This window comes from Canis lupus, chromosome 6, assembly GCF_011100685.1.
Source record: "Canis lupus familiaris isolate Mischka breed German Shepherd chromosome 6, alternate assembly UU_Cfam_GSD_1.0, whole genome shotgun sequence".
In the NCBI taxonomy this organism is placed as follows: domain Eukaryota; kingdom Metazoa; phylum Chordata; class Mammalia; order Carnivora; family Canidae; genus Canis; species Canis lupus.
In genome coordinates, this window is record NC_049227.1 from 25,773,997 (window position 1) to 25,794,478 (window position 20,482).

The 20,482-nt window shown below is 40.7% G+C and overlaps 1 protein-coding gene across 5 annotated transcripts in view; it reads right to left on the reverse strand.

The window, feature by feature from the left end:
- The window catches only part of IQCK (IQ motif containing K), a 130,345-nt gene that overhangs the window by 100,819 nt on the left and 9,044 nt on the right, over positions 1–20,482 (reverse strand). For all 5 annotated transcript variants that reach the window (XR_005360869.1, XR_005360868.1, XR_005360870.1 and 2 more), the window contains exons 2-4: positions 19,143–19,207; positions 17,423–17,552; positions 16,368–16,465 (exon numbers count right to left, since the gene is read on the reverse strand). Coding sequence is in view for 2 of the 5 variants with exons in the window: in XM_038540211.1 (XP_038396139.1) it covers positions 16,368–16,465; positions 17,423–17,552; positions 19,143–19,207 (293 nt within the window). In the remaining 3 variants the exon portion in view is untranslated. The remainder of the gene's footprint in view (positions 1–16,367; positions 16,466–17,422; positions 17,553–19,142; positions 19,208–20,482) is intronic.

The window sequence follows — 20,482 nt, forward strand, 5'->3', positions numbered from 1 at the left end:
CTTCTGGGAAGTCATTTCCTTTGCTTTTCTAAATAAGCTTGACCATTCTCTCCTGGTTGCTGTAGTAGGTGGGGGCAAAGCTGAGGCCAGTGGCAGTAGTTGTTTTGCCACTCTGAGGGAAGCTAGACTGAGGTAAAAACCAACTCTGCAAGAGGCCAATCAGAGATGCAGAAGAGAACCAAGTCCTCAATTACATCACTGAGCTCCTGAATCAAACCAATCCTGAAATCTTCCTTCTGTACCTCAGAACCATCTAGTTTTCTGAACCAATGAATCCCCTTCATTATTTAAGCCAGTTTCCTGCTGTTTGCAGCATAATGAGTCCTAGCCCAGATAGTGGCCCAACATTCCTTCTGCCTTCTTGTGGTAACAGCACCCTGAGCTCCTTTTGGAGATCCACCCTTCCCTAACTCTAAAGCCATGTGCATTGGGTTAGGGAACCTTCCTTTGCCCAACAGCCCACTGTCCACTAAGTTCCCCTAGTTGCAAGGATTGACTCCAAAGTGGTAATTGACCTGAATCAGTTCAGTTAGAAACTCTGAAAGAGATTTTCTCTTTCTTAGGTACACTTGAACCTAGGAGACATAGGCTGGTGTCACAAGGTGGGGAATGTTTGATGGTCGAGCCAAGCCAGAGAAACAGAATCTAGAGATGGAGAGGTCACCAAGTCATGAAAACATCATCTTGGCCCTCAGATCAAGCTGTGGAAGATCTCCCCACAGGAAAGCATATACTTAAACAAACAAACAAATCTTTTTCACTGAAGTGAGTTTGAATGGAGTTTTCTGTCACTTTGAGGGACTGGCCCTCAGAGTTAACTAGCAGATACGGGACTGGTTAGTTCTGCATACTCAACACATCCAGCTAAAACAAACTCTTTTGAGTTCATAATACTTTTTACTGCTAACAATATCAACACTTTATCAAAAACTGTTTATAGCAAAAATTATTAACCTTACTCTGAATGCCCAATATATTTCCAGAGATGCACTGGAGAGAATTTCCAAGTGAAGTTTACAACACAGCCACTAAGCCAGCTCCATTCAATCTATCAGTCCAATTAAGTTCTCATTAAATTCTGATCTCTCATGTTTCAATTAAGCTAATCCAAAGGCATGTCTAGATGTCAGAGGATCTCCAAGAACACTGAGCCAACTGTAATGTCTAATCTTTGTGATGACATTTATGTGTCTGAAACTTAATTTGCTCCAGCAGAATACAACTCAATTCATGACAAAACAGGAATAGCATTGTCCCCTTTTAATCAACCTTCAGTCTGAGAAAAATGCTGAAGTTCTATCTTAACAATTGCACAGTTGATTTCCTGCCTTAAAACCTCTTCCCCCTTCCGAATCACATAGACTATGGGCAGCCCAGGGGTCCCAGGGAAGGCAGCTATAACTATAAATAGAAGACCAGGAAGGTCAATGTCAACAAAGATTCAACAAAAAACAAGCAAGTCTTCATAAAAACTCTACTCCCATGGAAACTACTGTCTTAGTATGGAAATTATTTGCAACCTAGCATCATAGACATGACTCTAAGAGACCAACAGGTCTGGAGAACTCCCTTCAAGGCCTGCCCTCTGCTCAGAGAAGATGGATAAATTGGTCAAGGCCTGTGCAGAAGGAAGTTTCTGGCAGAGGCTCTGACGATCCATCTCACTATTCTTGCCTAAAGCTGGATTCATTCTTTTTTTTTTTTTCACTGTTAATTTGGATCCCTGTTTTCTCACTTGCTGCCAGCTGCTTCTCTTCCTGAATCCTTCTTTCAAGCACAGTCCTAGATGACAATGGCTACCCCTTACTGAACACTCACCCTGTGCTAAGTGCCATACACTCGGCATCTTACCCAATCATCTTAAAAGCCCTGGTGAGGTGGATAGTATGATTATCATCCTCCCCATTTAGCAGAAAAGAAAACTGAGACTCACAGTTTAAGGAATCTTTCTAGGGGCCCAGAGTTAGCAAAAGTTGGAGCGGGAGCTTCAAGCCCACCTGTGTGACCCCAGCACGCCTACCCTACCCTTCATCACTGGGTTCTTTCAGAAAATCCGTATGTCTTGAGACTAATTTCCCACCAGTCTTTACCCACAGGGCCAGTCTCAACCCACCTCTTCCTTATCTACTGCCTTCCTCTTTAGTTTTCCATTCCAGGCTGAAGGAACCTTTCTCCAATTTAATTTTGTTTTTATTTTATTGCTACTTTTTACTGTAGCTGTGCTGGTCACTTTTTTTTTTGAGGCAAACACTTTAAATGCCTTATTTAATTCCAATAAACTCTCTTTTACTACTACTAATAATTACTATTATTATGACTTCCATTTTATGGAGGAGGAAACTGAGGCATAGGTAGGTTAAAATTGTGAGGTCCCAATGTGTTAGCAAGGTCCAAAGCCACATATCTAAAGAGGTAGAACTGGGCCCTAAATTCAGATGAGCATAGTTCCAAGTTCTACGCTTATTAATGAGGCTTCCCTTACATGGCCTCTCACAGAAGCACAGCAGCTACTACCACAAAAATCTGGGTAGTTCCAGGTTTTCAGAACAAAGGTTGGCAAACTGCTTCTTAAAGTGCCAGACATAAACATTAGACTTGTGTCACAACTACTCAATTTGGCTCTAGTGAAAAAGTATAAAAGTGTGCTTTTAGTGCAAAAGTGGTCATAGACAATATGTAAACGAATGGATGAGGCTGTGTTCCAATAAAACTTCATTTACAAAAACAGGCAGCTGGCCCCATAGGCCACAGATTGCAGACCTCTACTTTAGAACATTATCAATCTTTGATAGATGATCTTTCATGTAGAAGCATGGAAAAATCCATAGTACTTGATGTCTGACACAGAAATGTGATTTCAGGAAAGCTCTGTTTACAACTATTTCCTGGATAGCCCTTTTATTATTCTAAGGGATTAACAGTTGAAACATCTTTTGGATCTGGAATTAGTTTAGGACTTGGGTTTTCTTGTTCCTCAAAAGTAGCAGGAGATACTGCAGCTTTCTAAACAACCAAGGGGGTGGTCAATGACTTATTTTAAGATAGATTCTTTAAAAAAAAATCAATTATTTTCATTTGTGTGGTTTTTTTCTTTTTTTTTAAATGGCTTCTAATCCTCTAGACATGAAGTCTCAAGAGAAATCTGGGATACTTGCAGTCTTCCTTTCTTACTTTTTTTTGGTCACTGTGGCTGTGATTCCAGCAGCTTCTTCAGCCTTGGAGGGCTCTTCATAGTTCATTCTCAGATTCTGAGCTCACCATATTATTTCCATGAGTTATGTTTAGATTTTTACAAATACATATTATGTTTAGAAGGCACTAGTATTTTTAGAATGATGAGGAAAGTCCATCCTTGGCCATCTGTAATACACAGAAATTAGTAACAAGGATGCCACCTTCCATTTATTCAAGCAACAACTGGTTACCCAGTAGGGACCATAGGGAGTAACGTTCCTCTTGTAGACTTGCTACTTTCCAGGCATATGTTAATTGTGTTCACAACAGTTAACGTGTACTCAGTGCTTTCTCTGTGCCAGGCACTCTTTTAAATTTTACTTAACATGGGATCCCTGGGTGGCTCAGCGGTTCAGTGCCTGCCTTCGGCCCAGGGCATAATCCTGGAGTCTCAGTATCGAGTCCCACATCAAGCTCCCTGCATAGAGCCTGCTTCTCCCTCTGCCTGTGTCTCTGCCTCTCTCTTTCTCTGTGTCTCTCATGAATAAATAAATAAAATCTTAAAAATAAATAAGTAAATTTTACTTATTTATCCTCACAACAGCTACTACTTCTTCTCCTTCTCCTTCTCCTTCTCCTTCTTCTTCTTCTTCCTACTACTACTACTACTACTACTACTACTACTATTCCCATTTTACAGATTAGGACACAGAAAGTTTAAATATCTTGCCCAAAGTCACTTACTCATAGATAGAAGAGTAAGAATTTGAAACCAGTTGGTCTCCAGAGTTTGCACTCTCACACATTACCTCAGTTAACCCTCTCAATAATCCCACCTGTGGTTTACAAATGAGGAGAGGAGAGAGTTGCAGACAAGTAACTTCCCTGAAGTCACTAGGCTAGATCCAGAAGTCAAACCTGTCACCTGCTGCCAGGTCCATATTATTTCTAATACAGCATATGAGGTAAATTGCAAAAAGGGCCGCTATTCTGCACCCCTCCCTGGATCCACATCCTTTGCAATGTAGCTTTACAGTTCTTCTCATCAAGAGGTGGAATCTATTTCCTTACTCCTTGAATCTGAGCTTGTGACTTGTGATCTGCTTTGGCCAATATAATGCCATGAAAGTAGCAATGGGCCAGTTCCAAGCCTCAGGCTCAAGGGGCCTTGAGAACTTCTACTCGAATCCTTATACCCCTGCCCACCTTCCAGGTGAACAATCCAGGGTTCATCTAATGGAACCTGGGAGTCCAAGTCAAGCAGAGATGATCCATCCCAGCTAAGGCCATCCTAGGCCAGCCGGTACCCAGCCTGCCTGGTAGCTACCCACAGACACATGAATAAGCCCAGCCAAGGCCAGAAGAACCTCCCAGCTGAGCCCAACCCAAATTGTTGCCTTGCAAGAGAGTGAACTAAATAAATTGTTGTTTTAAGCCACTAACTTTTGAGATACTTTGTTTTGTAGCAAAAGTTAATTGATACTATGTATAAAAACTGAAATGCAATTTACGGCCAAATGGTAATGTTCACCCTATTTAGCAGCCCATCAAGACTGCTACTAGAGCCACCTGGCACAAAGCCATGCCCCTGAAAGCAAGAGGACAAAGCTTCAGAGCAGAAAAGGAAAATACTGTCACAAAGCCACTGCCCTTTATTTTGTAAGACAACCAGGGGGTCACCCTCAGGTCAGAGCCTGTTGACTTTCTTTTTAAAGCCTTGTCTTTTGAGGATGACTTTGATTTTTAGAAACAAAAGCAACTTCTAGCCAAGTTTGGGAATGAAGTGATCAATGCTGCCATTGTTAAAAAGAAGAAAAGAAGCATGACTATAAAGTTATAATAAGATTTTCTTTTCTTTTCTTTTCTTTTTTTTTATAATAAGATTTTCTTGCATGGTTTACAAACTGGATCTGACAGCAATTCCAAGAGCCTCAGAGGGAAGTATTTGCAGCCTTGGTGACATACAGCAGTCCCCCCTATCCACAGAGGATAGGTTCCAAGACCCCGGTGGATGCATGAAACTGCAGATAGTACCAAACTCTTTATGTACTATGTTTTTCCTATATATACATGCCTATGATAAATTTAATTTACAAATTAGGCATGGTAAGAAAATAATAATTATAACAATATCCTGTCATAAAAGTCATGTGGACATGGTCTCCTTTCTCTCTCTGTCTTAGAATATCTTATTGTCCTGTACTCACCCTTCTTCTTCTGGTGATGATGCGAGATGATAAAATGTCTGCATTACAAGATGAAATAAGGTGAATGACATGTTGTGATGTAGTTAGGCTACTACTGACCATCAGGAGCATCATCTGCTTCTGGACCATGTGTGTGACCACAAGTGACTGAAAGCTCAGTTTAGGGGGCAATACGACAGTAAGACAGAGTGCTGTGAAGTCAGATTCCTGGACCCAAACCCTGGCTCCTCCTCTTGGTACTCTTGTGAATGTGAGTACTCCTTGAGCCTCCGTTTTCTGATCCAAAAAATGGGAACAATAAAACCTCCTATTCCAAGGGTTGCTATGATGACTAATGACTAAACCAGACCACAATGTGAAATAATACCTGGCATATAGGAAGTAGTCTATAAGTGATAGTCATCAATCACTACTGATTAATCACTCAGGATGCAACTATCTGGCAATGGTAGATGATCAAGAAATAGCTCTTAACAGGGCACCTGGGTGGCTCAATGTCCTGGGATCTGCCTTTGGCTCCAGGTCCTGGGATCAAGTCCTATATCAGGCAGGGAGCCTGCTTCTCCCTCTGTCTGTGTCTCTGCCTCTCTCTCTGTGTCTCTCATGAATAGACAAATAAAATCTTTTAAAAAAAATAGCCTTTAACTTGGTGCCATATTTCATATTTAGGTACTAACTTCCAAAATGTGAAATTGGGATCTTCTGTCTGGACCCACTTCAATGCTGTGATATTCAATCAAACATAACAAGATCAGACAAAAATCCAGTTTCCTCTACTCAAAATCTACCCAAGAGAAATGAAAACACATGTCCATACAAAACTAATTTGCAAATGTCCATAGCAGCATTATTCATAATAGCCAAAAAGTAGAAACAACCCACAACATGTGGTATATTCATACCACTGAATATTATTCAGCAGTAAAAATGAAGTACTGTTATATGCTACAGCACAGATGAACCTCACACTGTACTATGTGAATAAGTCAGATGCAAAAGACCATATACTATGTCATTCCAGTTACATGAAATGTCCAGAAAAGATAAATCTGTGGAGATAAAAAGTAGATTAGCTATTGCCTGGGAGTAGGGGTAGAAATGAGGAGTGACCAGATATAGTTATTAGAGATTGGGGGGGGTAGTCATGGAAATGTTCTAAAATTAGATTGTGGTTGTGGCTGCACAACTCAGTGAATTTGCTCCAGTTAGAATGAGTGGATTTTTTAAAAATATTTTTTTAAATTGTGGTAAAATATACATAATATTTACCATCCTAACAATTTTTTAGTGTATAGTTCAGTAGTGTTAAACACATTCAGATTGCTTTATAGCCCATCTCCAGAATTCCTCTCATATTGCAAAACTGAAACTCTACCCATTAAATAAAACTCCCCACTTCTGGGATGCCTGGGTGGCTCAGCTGTTAAGCATCTGCCTTTGGCTCAGGGCGTGATCCCGTGGTCCTGGGATCAAGTCCCTCATCAGGCTCCCTGCATGGAGCCTGCTCCTTCCTCTGCGTATGTCTCTGCCTCTCTCTGTGTCTCTCATGAATAAATAAAATCTTAAAAAAAAAATCCCCATTCCTTCCTCCCTGTAGGCCCTGCCAACAACCCTGCCTCTTTCTGTCTCTATGAATTTGGCCACACTAGGTACCTCATGTAAGTGGAATCATACATATAAATCATACTTTGTATTTCAATAGCTGTGTGTGTGTGTGTGTGTGTGTGTGTGTATGACTGGCTTACTGCACTAGGATAATGTCCACAAGGTATATCCATGTGGTTGCATGTGACAAGAGTTCCTTCCTTTTAAAGACTGAATAATATTCCATTGTGTGGATATACCACATTTTGTTTATCCATTCACCCATGTATAAACAAGGGTAAAATGAGTGGATTTTAGTAAATTGGGTAAAATTTCCATACTCACTTGAATAAAATGAGTGGATTTTATGGTATATAAATTATACTTCAATAAAGCTTTTTTAAAAAAGTTTTATTTATACTACTTCCTTTTAATGGACTTTAAGATCATCTCCATTTCTTTATATTTCAACCAATGTTGCATTTAATGTCCTTGAGAGCTCCTTGTATGCAAAGACTGAGAGTTTTTCCAGCCATAGTATGGATTTAGAAAGTTTTAGGTCATAGAATATATATATATTTTCAATTTTACTAGGTTTCGCCAAATTTGTCCCCAGGAGGGTAGTATATTAGAACATGCTCATTCTTTTCCACAGCTTCATCCATTCTTCATATTGCCAAACTTTTACATGTTTTGCTGATCTGAGGCATTGAGTATCTTTTGATTCGGCTCTCTGGGTCTCCCCTTTTGTCAACTTCCTGATCATATCCTTTGTCTATTTTTCTACCTCATGGTTCTGTTGTGTTATTCTCTTTTTTCGTATTGATAATAATAATTCTTTGTAGTCTTAATACTTGCTTACTAACAATTTATATATGTTGCAAGTACGTAGGACATATTTGTGGATAAAGTTCAAGGCAACTAAAGGCAGAGATCAATAGGAGTTGGAAAGTGCCTGGAGCAGAAAATTAACAGTTTTGGGGCCTGAGATCAGGGCCACTGTGGTATTCACTGTTGTCATCCTGCATGTGCTTAAAATAGGGCCTAAGAAAAAGAATTATAGCAAGCTATTTATTGAGCACATGCTATGTGCCAGGTGCAGTGCTAAGCTATAATCCCATGATCTACCCTAATGCTCAGAATGAGCCAATGAGGTAGGGATTATTGTTCCTCTTCCATGTATGAGAAAACAGGGGCTCAGTGACATGAGGTCATTCATGTAAGGAGCTCATCTGAGATTTTAACTCAGCTCTACCGGATTTTAACACCTTGCTCTTAAAAAATGTTTTAATGATATTCTGTTTGGCATGCTGTATTTTATCTTTTTAAAAATTGTCAACAGGTAAAAGTTAGGATGGTTCATGGTAAAATCTGGATTGGGGGCTTTATTGGAAACTCAGGAGATGTGAAACTCTTTATTGGAAACTCATGGTAAAATCTGGATTGGGGGCTTTATTGGAAACTCAGATGTGGTCATACTGATCCCATGTTCCAGCATGGTGACTAGCCACAGGAAATAAGGAGCATAGCAGCTGCCCCTGTAATGCATGAGCTTCCTTGATGGTCATAGTTCCCACCACTACCTGGTGTCCCCTTGTTATTCCAGACCTCTTTCAGTGTCTTCCTGGCTCTGAAGTTCTTTGGATGTTTTCCTCTTAAGAAAAACAGTGTTGGGACACCTGAGTGGCTCAGTTGGTTGAGTGTCTGACTCTTGGTTTCTGCTCAGATCATGATCTCATGGGTAGTGAGATCTAGCCCCATGTTGGGCTCTAGAGTCTGCTTGGAGTCTGCTTGAAGATTCTCTCCCTCTGCCCCTTTCCCCATTCATGCACACATGTGCATTCTCTCTCTCTCTCTCTCTCAAATAAATAAATAAACCTTAAAAAAAAAAAAGGAACAAAACAGTGTTAATATGCTGGGTGTGGCTGAAAAATGGCCCCTCAAAAATGTCCATATCCTAATCCCCAGATCCTGTGGATATGTTATCTTACATGGCAAAAGAACCTTGCAAATGTGATCAAAATAAAAAGCCATCGGGAGGTTATGGGGGGGGGGGTGGACAATGTAATCACAGGGGAGGCAGAAGGAGGAGATATGATGATGGAAGCAGGGGTCCAAGTGATATTGTTGCTGTCTTTGAAGACAGAAGATGGCCTCCAGGCAAGGAAGGAAGGTGGCTCCAGAAGGAACATAGTCCTGCAGATCCATTTTAGACTTCCGAACCAGAGATAGTCTATGCCCTGCAATGGGCAGGACGGTCCTGCACAATAAAAAATTGTTCTGCATCCTAAATATTTTCAAATATCCCACTGGATATCTACTTGGTTAAAAAACTGATTTATAATCATCTGAGTCTAGAACCTAACTCCATTTAACATTCAAAGGTGGCAGGTTTTTTAAAAAAACATTATTTCAATATATTTTTATTTTTGGAAAGCAACTAATCTATACAGAGAGAAAACTGTTCTATTCAGAACCTAAGAGTTTCTCAGCATTTCAGAAAAATCCTGTCACCGTGGGCGACATCACTTACAGTATACGATGCATTATGTGTGATTCAGTCTGCTTTTTGAAGCTGTCATAATCATGGGGATTCTATGTACATGTGCGAGCAAGTGACTACTCATATCTTTTGGTGAGTTCTACCTAAGCTTTAAAAGAATTAAAGAAATAAAAATAAAATGAAAGAACTAAATAAGTATTACTAATGTCATGAATGGTTTTCATTGTATTTATCCTTTATGCTATAGTATAAACAGCCACTATACATATATATAGTATATACATATACATAGTATCATATATAGCATGTATGATATATATATATTTGAAATTATTGCACAGATAGATGTGATAGATTATTATGCTAACAAGCACCTAATTAATCATGCCTCCTAGGTCCATGCCCCTTTGCAATGTGACTTTTCTACTTCTAGAGGGAGTATATTTCTCACCTACTTATGAGTTGCTTTGTGAGTTGCTGGCTTTGTAAATTGCTTTGATCCATGAATCCTGGTGGAGAGGATGTTGTTGGGGGTTCCAGAGCCCTGGCCTCACACTTCTGCCTTTGCCCTCTTGGAATGCTGCTCTGAAACCACCGGGCTATAAAAGGAATGAGGCTGGCCTCCTGGAGGATGAGAAGCATATGGTGGAGGACTGAAGTATCTAGCAGACACCAGCACAGAGGCTGCAGCCTCGTACATGAGGCCAGCTTGCACTCCCAGCCCTGCCCCGTCGCCACTGAAAGCAGTCACCTGAACAAATCAAGGTGAAAATGAGAGAACAGTCAGCCCATAGAAATAATAAATTGTTGTTTTAGACCGTGAAGTTTCCAGGTAGTTTATGATACAGCAACATAGCAATCAGATAGCAATCAGGTAACTGATAAATAGGTAACAAATATTATCTAAGCATTTCCTTTCAGGCCATGAAGAGGGCTCTATAAAATGTGACATGGAGTATTGGGCCCAAGAAGGTAGAGAACCACTCTGCTCTGTTGAGGTCCCACTGCTCCTAAAATAAAACTCACACCCTTTACTGGCCTACATGATGTGGCTGCTGCAGAGCGACCTTGCCTACCTCACCTCCCATCTCGTTCACTTGCTCTGCTCCTGCCATACTGGCTGCCTTTTTGTCCCTTCAATAGGTGACTGAGTTTGGCAGTACTGGGTCATTAGGAAAACTTAAGAAGAGTTGTACCGGAGGATTTCAGTGCCAAGGTGCCACAAATTAAAGACCGAACAAATGGTAAAAAGGTGGAAGTGAGATGATTTACTCAGTTTGTTAGTGAAAATGAAAAAGAAATAAAACCACCTACATGGGGGGACAAATCAAATATATGGGTTTGAAAATGTTATTTAAAAATTCTCTTTTTTTAATAATTACAAAGGTAATTCATACTTGTTTTCAAATATTACCAAAATTTTCAAAAATTACCAAAATATTTTGGAGCAAAGACCTCTGGATTTTCATCTCTCCCCCCAACATACATGTGATTTCTCACTTATTGGCAAACTGATTTAGATACTAGCATCTACATTCATTTACCTTTGGCTTGGTCTATGTACTGCATATGTCAGTACACACCCAGGAAATGACTGTACAATATCTACTGTCAATTCACAGATGTACTTCTACCAACTATTTGTATAAAGTAATCATTTCCCATTCTTTATCTTTCACAGAGTACCCTTGTTTAACACAATATAAAATATTGCTAGCACCCAGCTAATTTCCCAGCAAAACTAAAAGGTCCATTGACTTTCTCATAGATGGTCACTTCAGTGCCATACAGATGTTGCCTACATCTCTGTGATCTTTTTTTTTTAAAGACTTTTATTTATTTTTAAAGATTTTATTTATTCATGAGAGACACAGAGAGACTGGCAGAGACACAGGCAGAGGGAGAAGCAGGCTTCCTGCAGGGAGTTGGATGTAGGACTTGATCCCAGGACCCCAGGATCACGACCTGAGCCAAAGGCAGACGGTCAACCACTGAGCCACCCAAGCGTCCCTACTAATTTATATTAGAGAGACAGACAGTGTGTATACATGAGGGAAGTAGGTAGGACAGATGCAGAGGGAGAGGGAGAAGCAGACTCTCTGCTGAACAGGGAACCTGAAACAGGGCTCAGTCTCAGGACCCTGAGATCATGATCTGAGCCAAAGGCAGATGCTTAACTGACTGAGCCACCCAGGTGCCCCTTCTCTGTAACCTTTTTTTTTTTTTTTTAATTTTATGATAGGCACACAGTGAGAGAGAGAGAGCGAGGCAGAGACACAGGCAGAGGGAGAAGCAGGCTCCATGCACCGGGAGCCCGACGTGGGATTCGATCCCGGGTCTCCAGGATCGCGCCCTGAGCCAAAGGCAGGCGCCAAACCGCTGCGCCACCCAGGGATCCCCTGTAACCTTTTTATACATAGTTGAAAACAACTATCTGGGAAAGGATTAAATAAATCCATTTCATTTGTTAAATTCATCTCAGGAAATGTACAGGGTCTTCATCTAATCTTAAGGCTGAGATAATTCATGGAAATCATTCACTTAAGGTTTAGTTTCCCATTTGTAATCTCCTCCAAAAATAACGACTAGAGAAATATCTGCTTATTCAATAGGCTGAATTTTATTCTGAGCATTTAGGAGATTAAAATATCTAACAAGGAACAAACCATTGGATTAGGATCTTTATGAAATTCACCAGAGTTCAATTCATAATATTTAGAATGACATGAATAAAGGAATTGAATTATGAATTAATCAAAATCAAAATCATCAAGTTTACACAGCTTGTCTGACGCAGAGTCAGGTTGGAAGCAAAGTCAGCCTGTTTCTGGCAGCTGGGCTCTGAACCACTGGACCATGTATCACCACATAGACTGCCTCATTCGTGTGTGTGTGTGTGTATGTGTCTCTAATTGGCCAGGTGCTCTATGGCATACTAATTAGGTGCCCCTTATTGCTCTCCCCGCCCCCCTTCTGCTTTATTCCCTCTAGTTTTCCTTGGAGTGTCATGGTACTCCAAGAATAGTCTAAATAAATGATTTTGCCCCAAGAGGCCTGCATGGGGGCCTGGTCTGGGTGACTGCCCCAGATCTGCCTCGCTTCTCACTCCTTTTCTCCACAGCTTCCAAACTGATCTTTCCTAACAGAACGTGGCCTGTGCTTCTGGCAAGCCATTGGACTGACCACCAGCGCAGTCTTGTGTCAAAGTCCTAGATTCAGGAAGCAGAGTAGTGCTCACCTTGAATCTTGGCTCCACCACTTACGAGCTGTTCCCCTGAGCTTGTTGATTAACCCTGCCGCTACATGGTCCTCATCCATAAGACTGAAATAAGAGCGCCCAGAGCAGAGGGTTGCTGGGAAGATGAAATGGGTTTCTGCAGATCAAATGCTTAGAACAATGACTGGCACAAAGTAAGGCCCCTGAAGTGCTAGAAACTACTATTCTTCAGTTTCAGCTTCTGGCTCAACTCTGGCTCTCCTCCGCTAGGAGTCCCTTCAATTGTAAAGGACTGTGCCCTTTGTCAGCTCTAGCTCTAGGGGCAGCCTCCCCATAGTCTACCTACCTCCAGAGGCAGTAAGTCCAGGCAATTGTAGATACAGTTGGTAAAGTTACCTCTTGCATGTAATAGCCAGGACAAACTGACAAGCACTCCCATAACTTAACTGCTATCTTAAAAGTTGGCTTTGACTTTTGAGGAAACATATTCATTCATCTAACAAATATTTAGTGGGTTCCTACCCCGTCCCAGGCACTGCTGGAGCTACATCATAAAACAAAACAAAAAATAATGAAAGCAAGGAAATATAAGTCAGCATGTTAAGGAGAAAATACAAATCAGCAATTATTTCTTGAGCGACCTAATATAAATGCTGTTTCAAGATATAATTTGAATGGCCCCAATAAACAATGAATTATGCTGCTGTTTAAGAGTCATTTGGATGTGAGTTCAGTTGTGGGTGATAGATAAGAATACAGTTATGTAATTTTGGCTGGAGGCTGGTTATCATTCAGTTTAAGCATCTATTCCCACTGACAGGATGTGAGGAACAGCTGAATTGAGAAAATGCAAATCTGTTGTGCAGATCTGGATAAGAGGAGCTCCTCTTGGGTCTGACAAATGTTGATGTAATTTTCAAGCGTTCAAAAAATAACCCACAAAAGACTACATGACCAGGGGGTGAAAAAGGAGGGAATCAGATTTAATTAAGAAATCCTAAATTAGGAAATGACAGAAGTTAATGGTAATCCACCCAACTTGCATATTTGTAGTATTCAAATTACTGAGCTTCTGGGCAAAGCCTGAGAGAAGGCAGGGTAGGATGCTAACCTTCCTTGGTGCCAGTGAACATCATTAAATAATACCCTTCATCCTCCCGGTAACAGGAAAACCTCTGCAACCTCCCATCCCCCCATCCCCCTCACTTCTCCCTAGGCACCCCCCCCCCCCAGCCTTTTTTTGTTCTGCCCATCTCTTTAATAGGGGATGAAACAGGCTCACAGATCACTTAGGGTCCCGCTGCAAGGAAGCAGTTGAGCAGGATTTTGGACTCCAGTGTGTCTGGCTGCTTTAAAAGTTTATCAATTTTTGCAAGCTAACAGTTTTAAGAACCCACATTTTCTACATTCCTTGATCGTTCATTACAACATTTAAACTTTAATGCTCCATTCAAGCATCCTGTGGCATTTGATGTTTAGACTGGTTTCATTTAGTCCCAGAGGCAGCTCATCTGCAGGATGTCAAAGATGAAATATGAGTTGGCATAAGGATGCCTCATTAATCTCTAATACAAATAGAAATTTCTCTGATTCTTTAAAAGCGTTTTATCATTGCCTGGAGGCTGGAAACTGTTTCTAGCCCCCTCATTACAAAATTATTTATGGGCAAACATTAGATATATAACCCTCAATGTAAAATCTTAATTGCTGCTCTTTTGGCTGATTTTTGTGTCCACTGAAAGGGTATAAATTAGAAGAATAATAGCTGAAGAAATTAGACTAAGATTTGCACAGTTGAACATTGCTGCACTAATTCTAGATATGCATTCCCAGCACCTAGATTCATTCTTGTTTTTCCCCTGTGTACATTCTTATTTTAGAGAACAGATACAAAAAGAGAAAAATAAAAACAAAACAAAACAAAAAACCCTTCAGCTACCAAAGGATTTACTGCTCATTTGTGGTTTTCTTTCAGACAGGGCCATTGCTGGTCCTCTCAGCATCCATTCCTAGGGTCTGGCCCAGTAATCACACAGTAGGATTTAATAAATATTTGTTGAAAGAACTGAATTTGGGCGACTTAATTTGTCTACAGATATTCTTTACACATATTCAAACACAGGTAATTCTACTGTGCTCATTTCATTGTTTAATCATTGTGTCCCATCCCTTGTTAAGTCTAATAAAAGGCCCAATGCACTGAATATACTTTGGCCCACAGTAAGGTTAAAAAGAAAGATCCCTGAAATGTGACTTGCAGGACTGTCTGGTCTCCCTCATTTAGCAGCAGGACCTGAAGCCCGAGAGGCAAAGCCACCTGACAATGGCAGGGTCAGGCTAAGGGGTCTGCTCTCTGGCCCCTGGCCTCACTACCATTCCACTTGGCTGCACTTTGCACCTGTTAACATCACACAGAGGAGGGGAAGGTCAGTTATGAATAGGAGACAGAAATTAAGCCCTCAGGAGAAGCCAAATGAGCAAACAAAAAAATATAAGAAGTGGAAACACTTCAGATTTTATAACCTACGGCAAGTAACAAATCTGTTCTTCAGAAAACAGATACGGATTTTTTTAAAAATCAGTATTTCCTGGAGCTATTTAGAGGACAGCCTCCAGCTTCCATTGTTTAGGAGGGATGAAATTAGGATTTTCTAGGCTATGAGTGTCTCCTCAGTATATAAAAGCACCATATTGGCTGTATGTACTTCTCAGAGAGAGACTCTGCTGAAGGCAACCAAACAGCTGATACATTAGCTGTGAATGCTCTAAACACCCTGGGATGTTCAAGCTGATTGAGGTTTGCACTGCAGTTACTGCCAATTTTTAAAGTATCATTGTGAATCATAACCTGGATCTGAATCCTAATTCTGAAAATTCATCTTGACCACATTTCTGAATCTCTTTGTTCTTCTGTTTTCTCATCTGTAAAATGCAGATGACACTAATAGAAGGAATCTCACAGGCCTGTTTGAACGGCACAGCACCTAGCAAAGCTCCCAGCAAAGAACAAGCACTTGGTCAATATTATATATTGTTGCTATTTTACTCTCTTCGTGGCAGTCCAAAATTCTAGGACTCAAAACTGTGCAGGGAACAACACACCCACCCAACACACAAACACACAAAGTATCCTGTCAACTGTAGAAAAGAGGGAGCTTCCATGGGGATATTTACAGGAGAGTGCACAGGGATTGGAACTCCATTCACACAAAATACTAGCTGTAGTGTAACAATGACCAATGCTTAGCAAGCACTACCGGTGGGCCAGGCTCTCCTAAAACAAGCTACATGTATGGTATTGGGCACAAAGTGGAGTATGGAGAGGCTAAAGGTGGGAAGATCAATCCAGAGTCAGATAAAATATGAGGAGAGCTTTCATCTGCATGTACAGTCAATGGGAGCCAATAAACCTGGTAGATGCCAATTACCCAGGAGAAGAGCAGGCAGGGAGGCCAAGAAGGCGGAAAACCTCTCTGGAGCCAAATGGCCAGACAGATGGCAGTGTATGTGAATGCACTAGATGTCATGGCTAGAGTTGTGTGAGTGACCAAAATACAGTTCTCCCTCCCAAAGGGATTGTTTTGAGAACGACCACTTGATGGTACTGAGATAATGAGGTACCATCTGATAAAAATGAATTACTGGGCATTTAGAAATAAAGAAACCCCACAGAGAAACTGACCTCGAAACATTTTTCTTTCTTTGCTTGGTGAAGCAGGCTAGCCATTCCAGGAAGCAGAACTGGAAAGATGAATGTTTCTAAATATTCCTTGGGGGAACCTAAATCAAACCAAAAAAAATCCCACTGAAAATCCCAAATGGCCCAAATGAATCTGGGAGAAATGTTTGTTTCTAAACCAAAAAAAGATATTGTCGGTAAAATAACATGACCTTAAATGTTGTATTTTACTCCAGAAGGCTGAGTTGGGCTGTATTATTAAGGACTCTTAAAATATCTTTTTGAGCCTCTGAGGACTGGTGAGGAGTTAACAGGGTCCTGCACAGGGCCAGGGCTTCAGGCAAGGAGGCCAGTGTGGCTGGAGGGAAAATAAGCAAGGGAAGTGTAGTAGCAACATGGCCAGAGAGGAGCAGGGTAGGGACAATTCACGGGGCCTGTGGCCACAATAATGGTGGTAAATGGTTGCCAAGGCCCAAAGCACACTAGCAGAGAGGACAGAATAAAGTGGCAGGAGAGGTCAGGCACCAGGCAGGGCTAGAGGAAGTGGGCCCAGGGAGAAGATGTAGAAAGCCTATACCTCTGACTTCAACCCACAAAGCAGGCCAACGAGATACTTTCACCCACTTTTTACAACCCCCCCCCTTTGGTTTTAATGTAGAATCAAGGTATACTTGCTGCTATTTATCATCCTTATTATATTTCAACCTTAAAGACAAACCAGTGGAATAAAGGCACTTCTCCTAAAAATAAAAATTAAGGAGTGCCTGGCTGGCTTAGTCAGTAGAGCATGTGACTCTTGGATCTCAGGGTTGTGAGTTTAAGCCCCACGTTGGGCATGGAGCCTACTTATATTTAAAAAATTAAAATATTTAAAAAAATAAAATAAAATTATGATACATATTTTAAAAATAAAAAATAAAGTACAAATTAAAACAAGAGCATAATTCTTTCATATTTTTGTGGTCTCCCTGAGTTCTGTCTATCCCATCCTCATCCTGTGGTCTTACAATGTTACAAGCTTCAAACTATAAAAGACAAAATCTCACCTCCTTACTTACATGTTTTTGGATCGATTGTTTCCAACTGAACTTGAGGACAGGGTACATGCGAGTCCATGGTCAAATGAGGAACTGAATAAAGGTGCTCTGTATTGAAGCCATGGAGAACTGCTTCCTCTAATGGTGAAACCTGATTGGGAGGGTGGTTGGGGAGGGAATCAATTCATGCAAATAGTTAAACTAACAAAGGATAAAATTTTTTATTAACTTCAGGTTCAAGGGGCATAATGAGTACAAATCTTTGTCCCTCTTCCCTTCTGAGACACCTATAAATGACAATCAAGGAATAGGGCCCTAATAGAGAAAAGAACAGGAGAATCATTGATGGATAGAAGATTTGCAAACATTTCCAAAAGAAACAGGGATAAAACCTGTTATTAAATAAGAAAGAGAGGGAATGGCAGCCCAGGATTCACAGGAGGAAACTGCCCCAGAGGATGGGAGTGCCTCTTCCCATCGTAACTCCAAAAGGCTTCAATTCTTAGGGGTTCAATTCCTCAGAGGATGGGAATGATAAACAGGAAGGGTTAAGTAAAAATCTGGCTGAGAGTCCACTGGCCTGTCTACATTCCCCCTCCTCCTGCTTTTGCCCTTCTCAATGTACATAAAACTCCATTCCCACCAGCATTTTATATCCAGTTCTCCCTCCTTTCCAATGACTCCAAGTGATTTGCCAACCAGGTAGGTAGCCAAAAGGAAAAAACAACAACAACAACAACAACAAAAAACCTCACTGTTGATTTGGAGGCTGTCTGCAAACCCTGAAGAAAAGTCTTCTAGTAGACAATCACTCCTCATGAGCTCCTAGTTAATGTTTCTACTCATCAAAGAGACTAATCCAGAAGACAAATCCACATGTACAATAGTAGAAGAAAATCATACCAGCTACATAGGAAAATCCATTCAGACCCCCATTTTAAATTTTGAATAAATAACCAAAGTTGTCTACACAGATAAAGAACATCAACAGCACAAAAGACAAAGATCAAGATCTACAAAGAACAACAAGTTCTGGAAGAAGCACAGACAATTCAGGGGAGGGAACTGTAATTGGTATCTGCAGAGAAATTTGGAGAAGCATTACATCTATAGAGCAAGAACAGGATGCTATGAAAAAAGAGCAATCACAGGCCAAGAAATTTCTTCGACACAAGAATCTCTAATAGTGGCTGCTGCAATAACCTACTGGAAGTTTAGAGACTTAGACTTGATCCCATCCCAGTGACCCCGATCAAGTCCCTGAATCTCTTAGAGTTTTTGCTCCCTTACTTTAAACTCCATTAAGTCCCTATTTTACTCCAAGTATACTGCCCAAACCCACCCCCTTCCTGGTTGTCTCGTCCTTGGCCCTTTTAGTACAGTCTCTACCTTGCCCACACTGCTATACATAGAGAAATGCACTCTATCCCCAACTGTTCCCAACATGGACATATGTTGACTCCTTTGTAAAGACCTTTCTCATCCAGGATCTCATTTGAGTCCCAGAGGTCCCGTAAGTCACTCAAGGATTATCTGTTCCACTTAACAGATGTGGAAAACAAGGCTCAGACTGGTTATAAGATGCCTTTTAAGACACACCAGTAGTAGTAGAGCTAGGACTGGCCCCAATTTCTGGTTTTAATTCCAGTGCCTCCCCTTTCCCACCTTCCCAACTCATGACATCACCACTGTTCTCCCATAAAAGCCTTTCTTTTTAGGTTGAGGCCTGGGTGATACTCACAGTAATCATTGCTTCTTGTTTGACTTTATATCCCTCTGGAAAGGGAGGCAGCTCAGCTTCATACTCTAAAGGGAGTGAGGGAAAAAAATCCTCAATTCTACATGCAGTTTGTGATGCAATTTCCTTGCCTCTGAATAAAACATTCTTAAATTTTATTTTGGTTGATGGTTTATAGAAATGAAAACAACTGGCTATCATAGGTTAATAATTATTGTGAACCACCTTCTTTAAAATGTGTAAGAGGCAGTAGCTCTTTCTACTTACCTTCCTTGTGCTTTAATAAAACCACCTTTTTGTATAAATAAATAAATAAATAAATAAATAAATAAATAAATATTGTTCTCTTGCATGACAGAGTCAAGACTTTATGTAAGAGTTTCAGAATCTTTTGCCGAGAAGGTACAACTTTAGATTTTACCCCCAAGTTATGATAACTACATGGAATAAAAGGAGGAAGAGAATGGGAGGGAAGCTAAGAGAAGACACCAATAGCTACACAGAAGGGAGTGGGGGGAAGTAAGAAGAGAACATGGTGGGAGGACAGAATAAAAGTGACAAAGAGATGAGCTGTCTCTTGAAGTCATGAGGACGAGCATGAAGGTAGGGTGGCCTGATTGGGGTATGCATCTGGAAGAGCAATCCCATAAAGACCTTGCTACTCAAAGTATGCCCAAGAACCAGCAGCGTTGGCATCCCTGGTGAGTTAGACATGCAACACATCAAGTCCAACCTAGACCTTCTGAATTCGAACCTGTATTTTAATGAGATCCCAGGTGACTTGTATGTACAAGTGGGAGTAGTTTTGCTGTAAACTCCAGTAGCTTCCTATTTGGCTGCACATGAGAATCACTGGGGAGCTTTTTGAAAATACCAAAGTCTGAACCCAACTCCAGAAATTCTGATTTAATGGGTCTAGGGTGGGGGGGCCTGGGAATCAGTATTTTTAAAGTTTTCCAGCTGATTCTAATGTGCAGTGAGGTATAGAATAATTGTCAGGTTTCAAGACTGCTGACAGTCAACCTGTTGGGAGAGCCTAATGCAAAGAATATTCCATACAAGTTCTGCAGGGTAACAAGAACTAATGCTCAGTGGGAGACAGAAATGCCCATGGGCTATATTAGTTACATCCCTAAAAGAAACAGTGGTGAAAACATTTCTGGGAAAGTCAATGTTTTAATGGCAAATGCACGATTGCTTTGGAGCAATGAGGAAAAACAGTTTCTGGGCAAGATGGTTTTGATAGAATGAATAAAATTGTATTAGATACATGTTTTGTTCTGCTACCTGGTTCCTTGTCAGTGAAACATCTCTTGACTTTTTTTTTTTTTTTTAACTGCTAG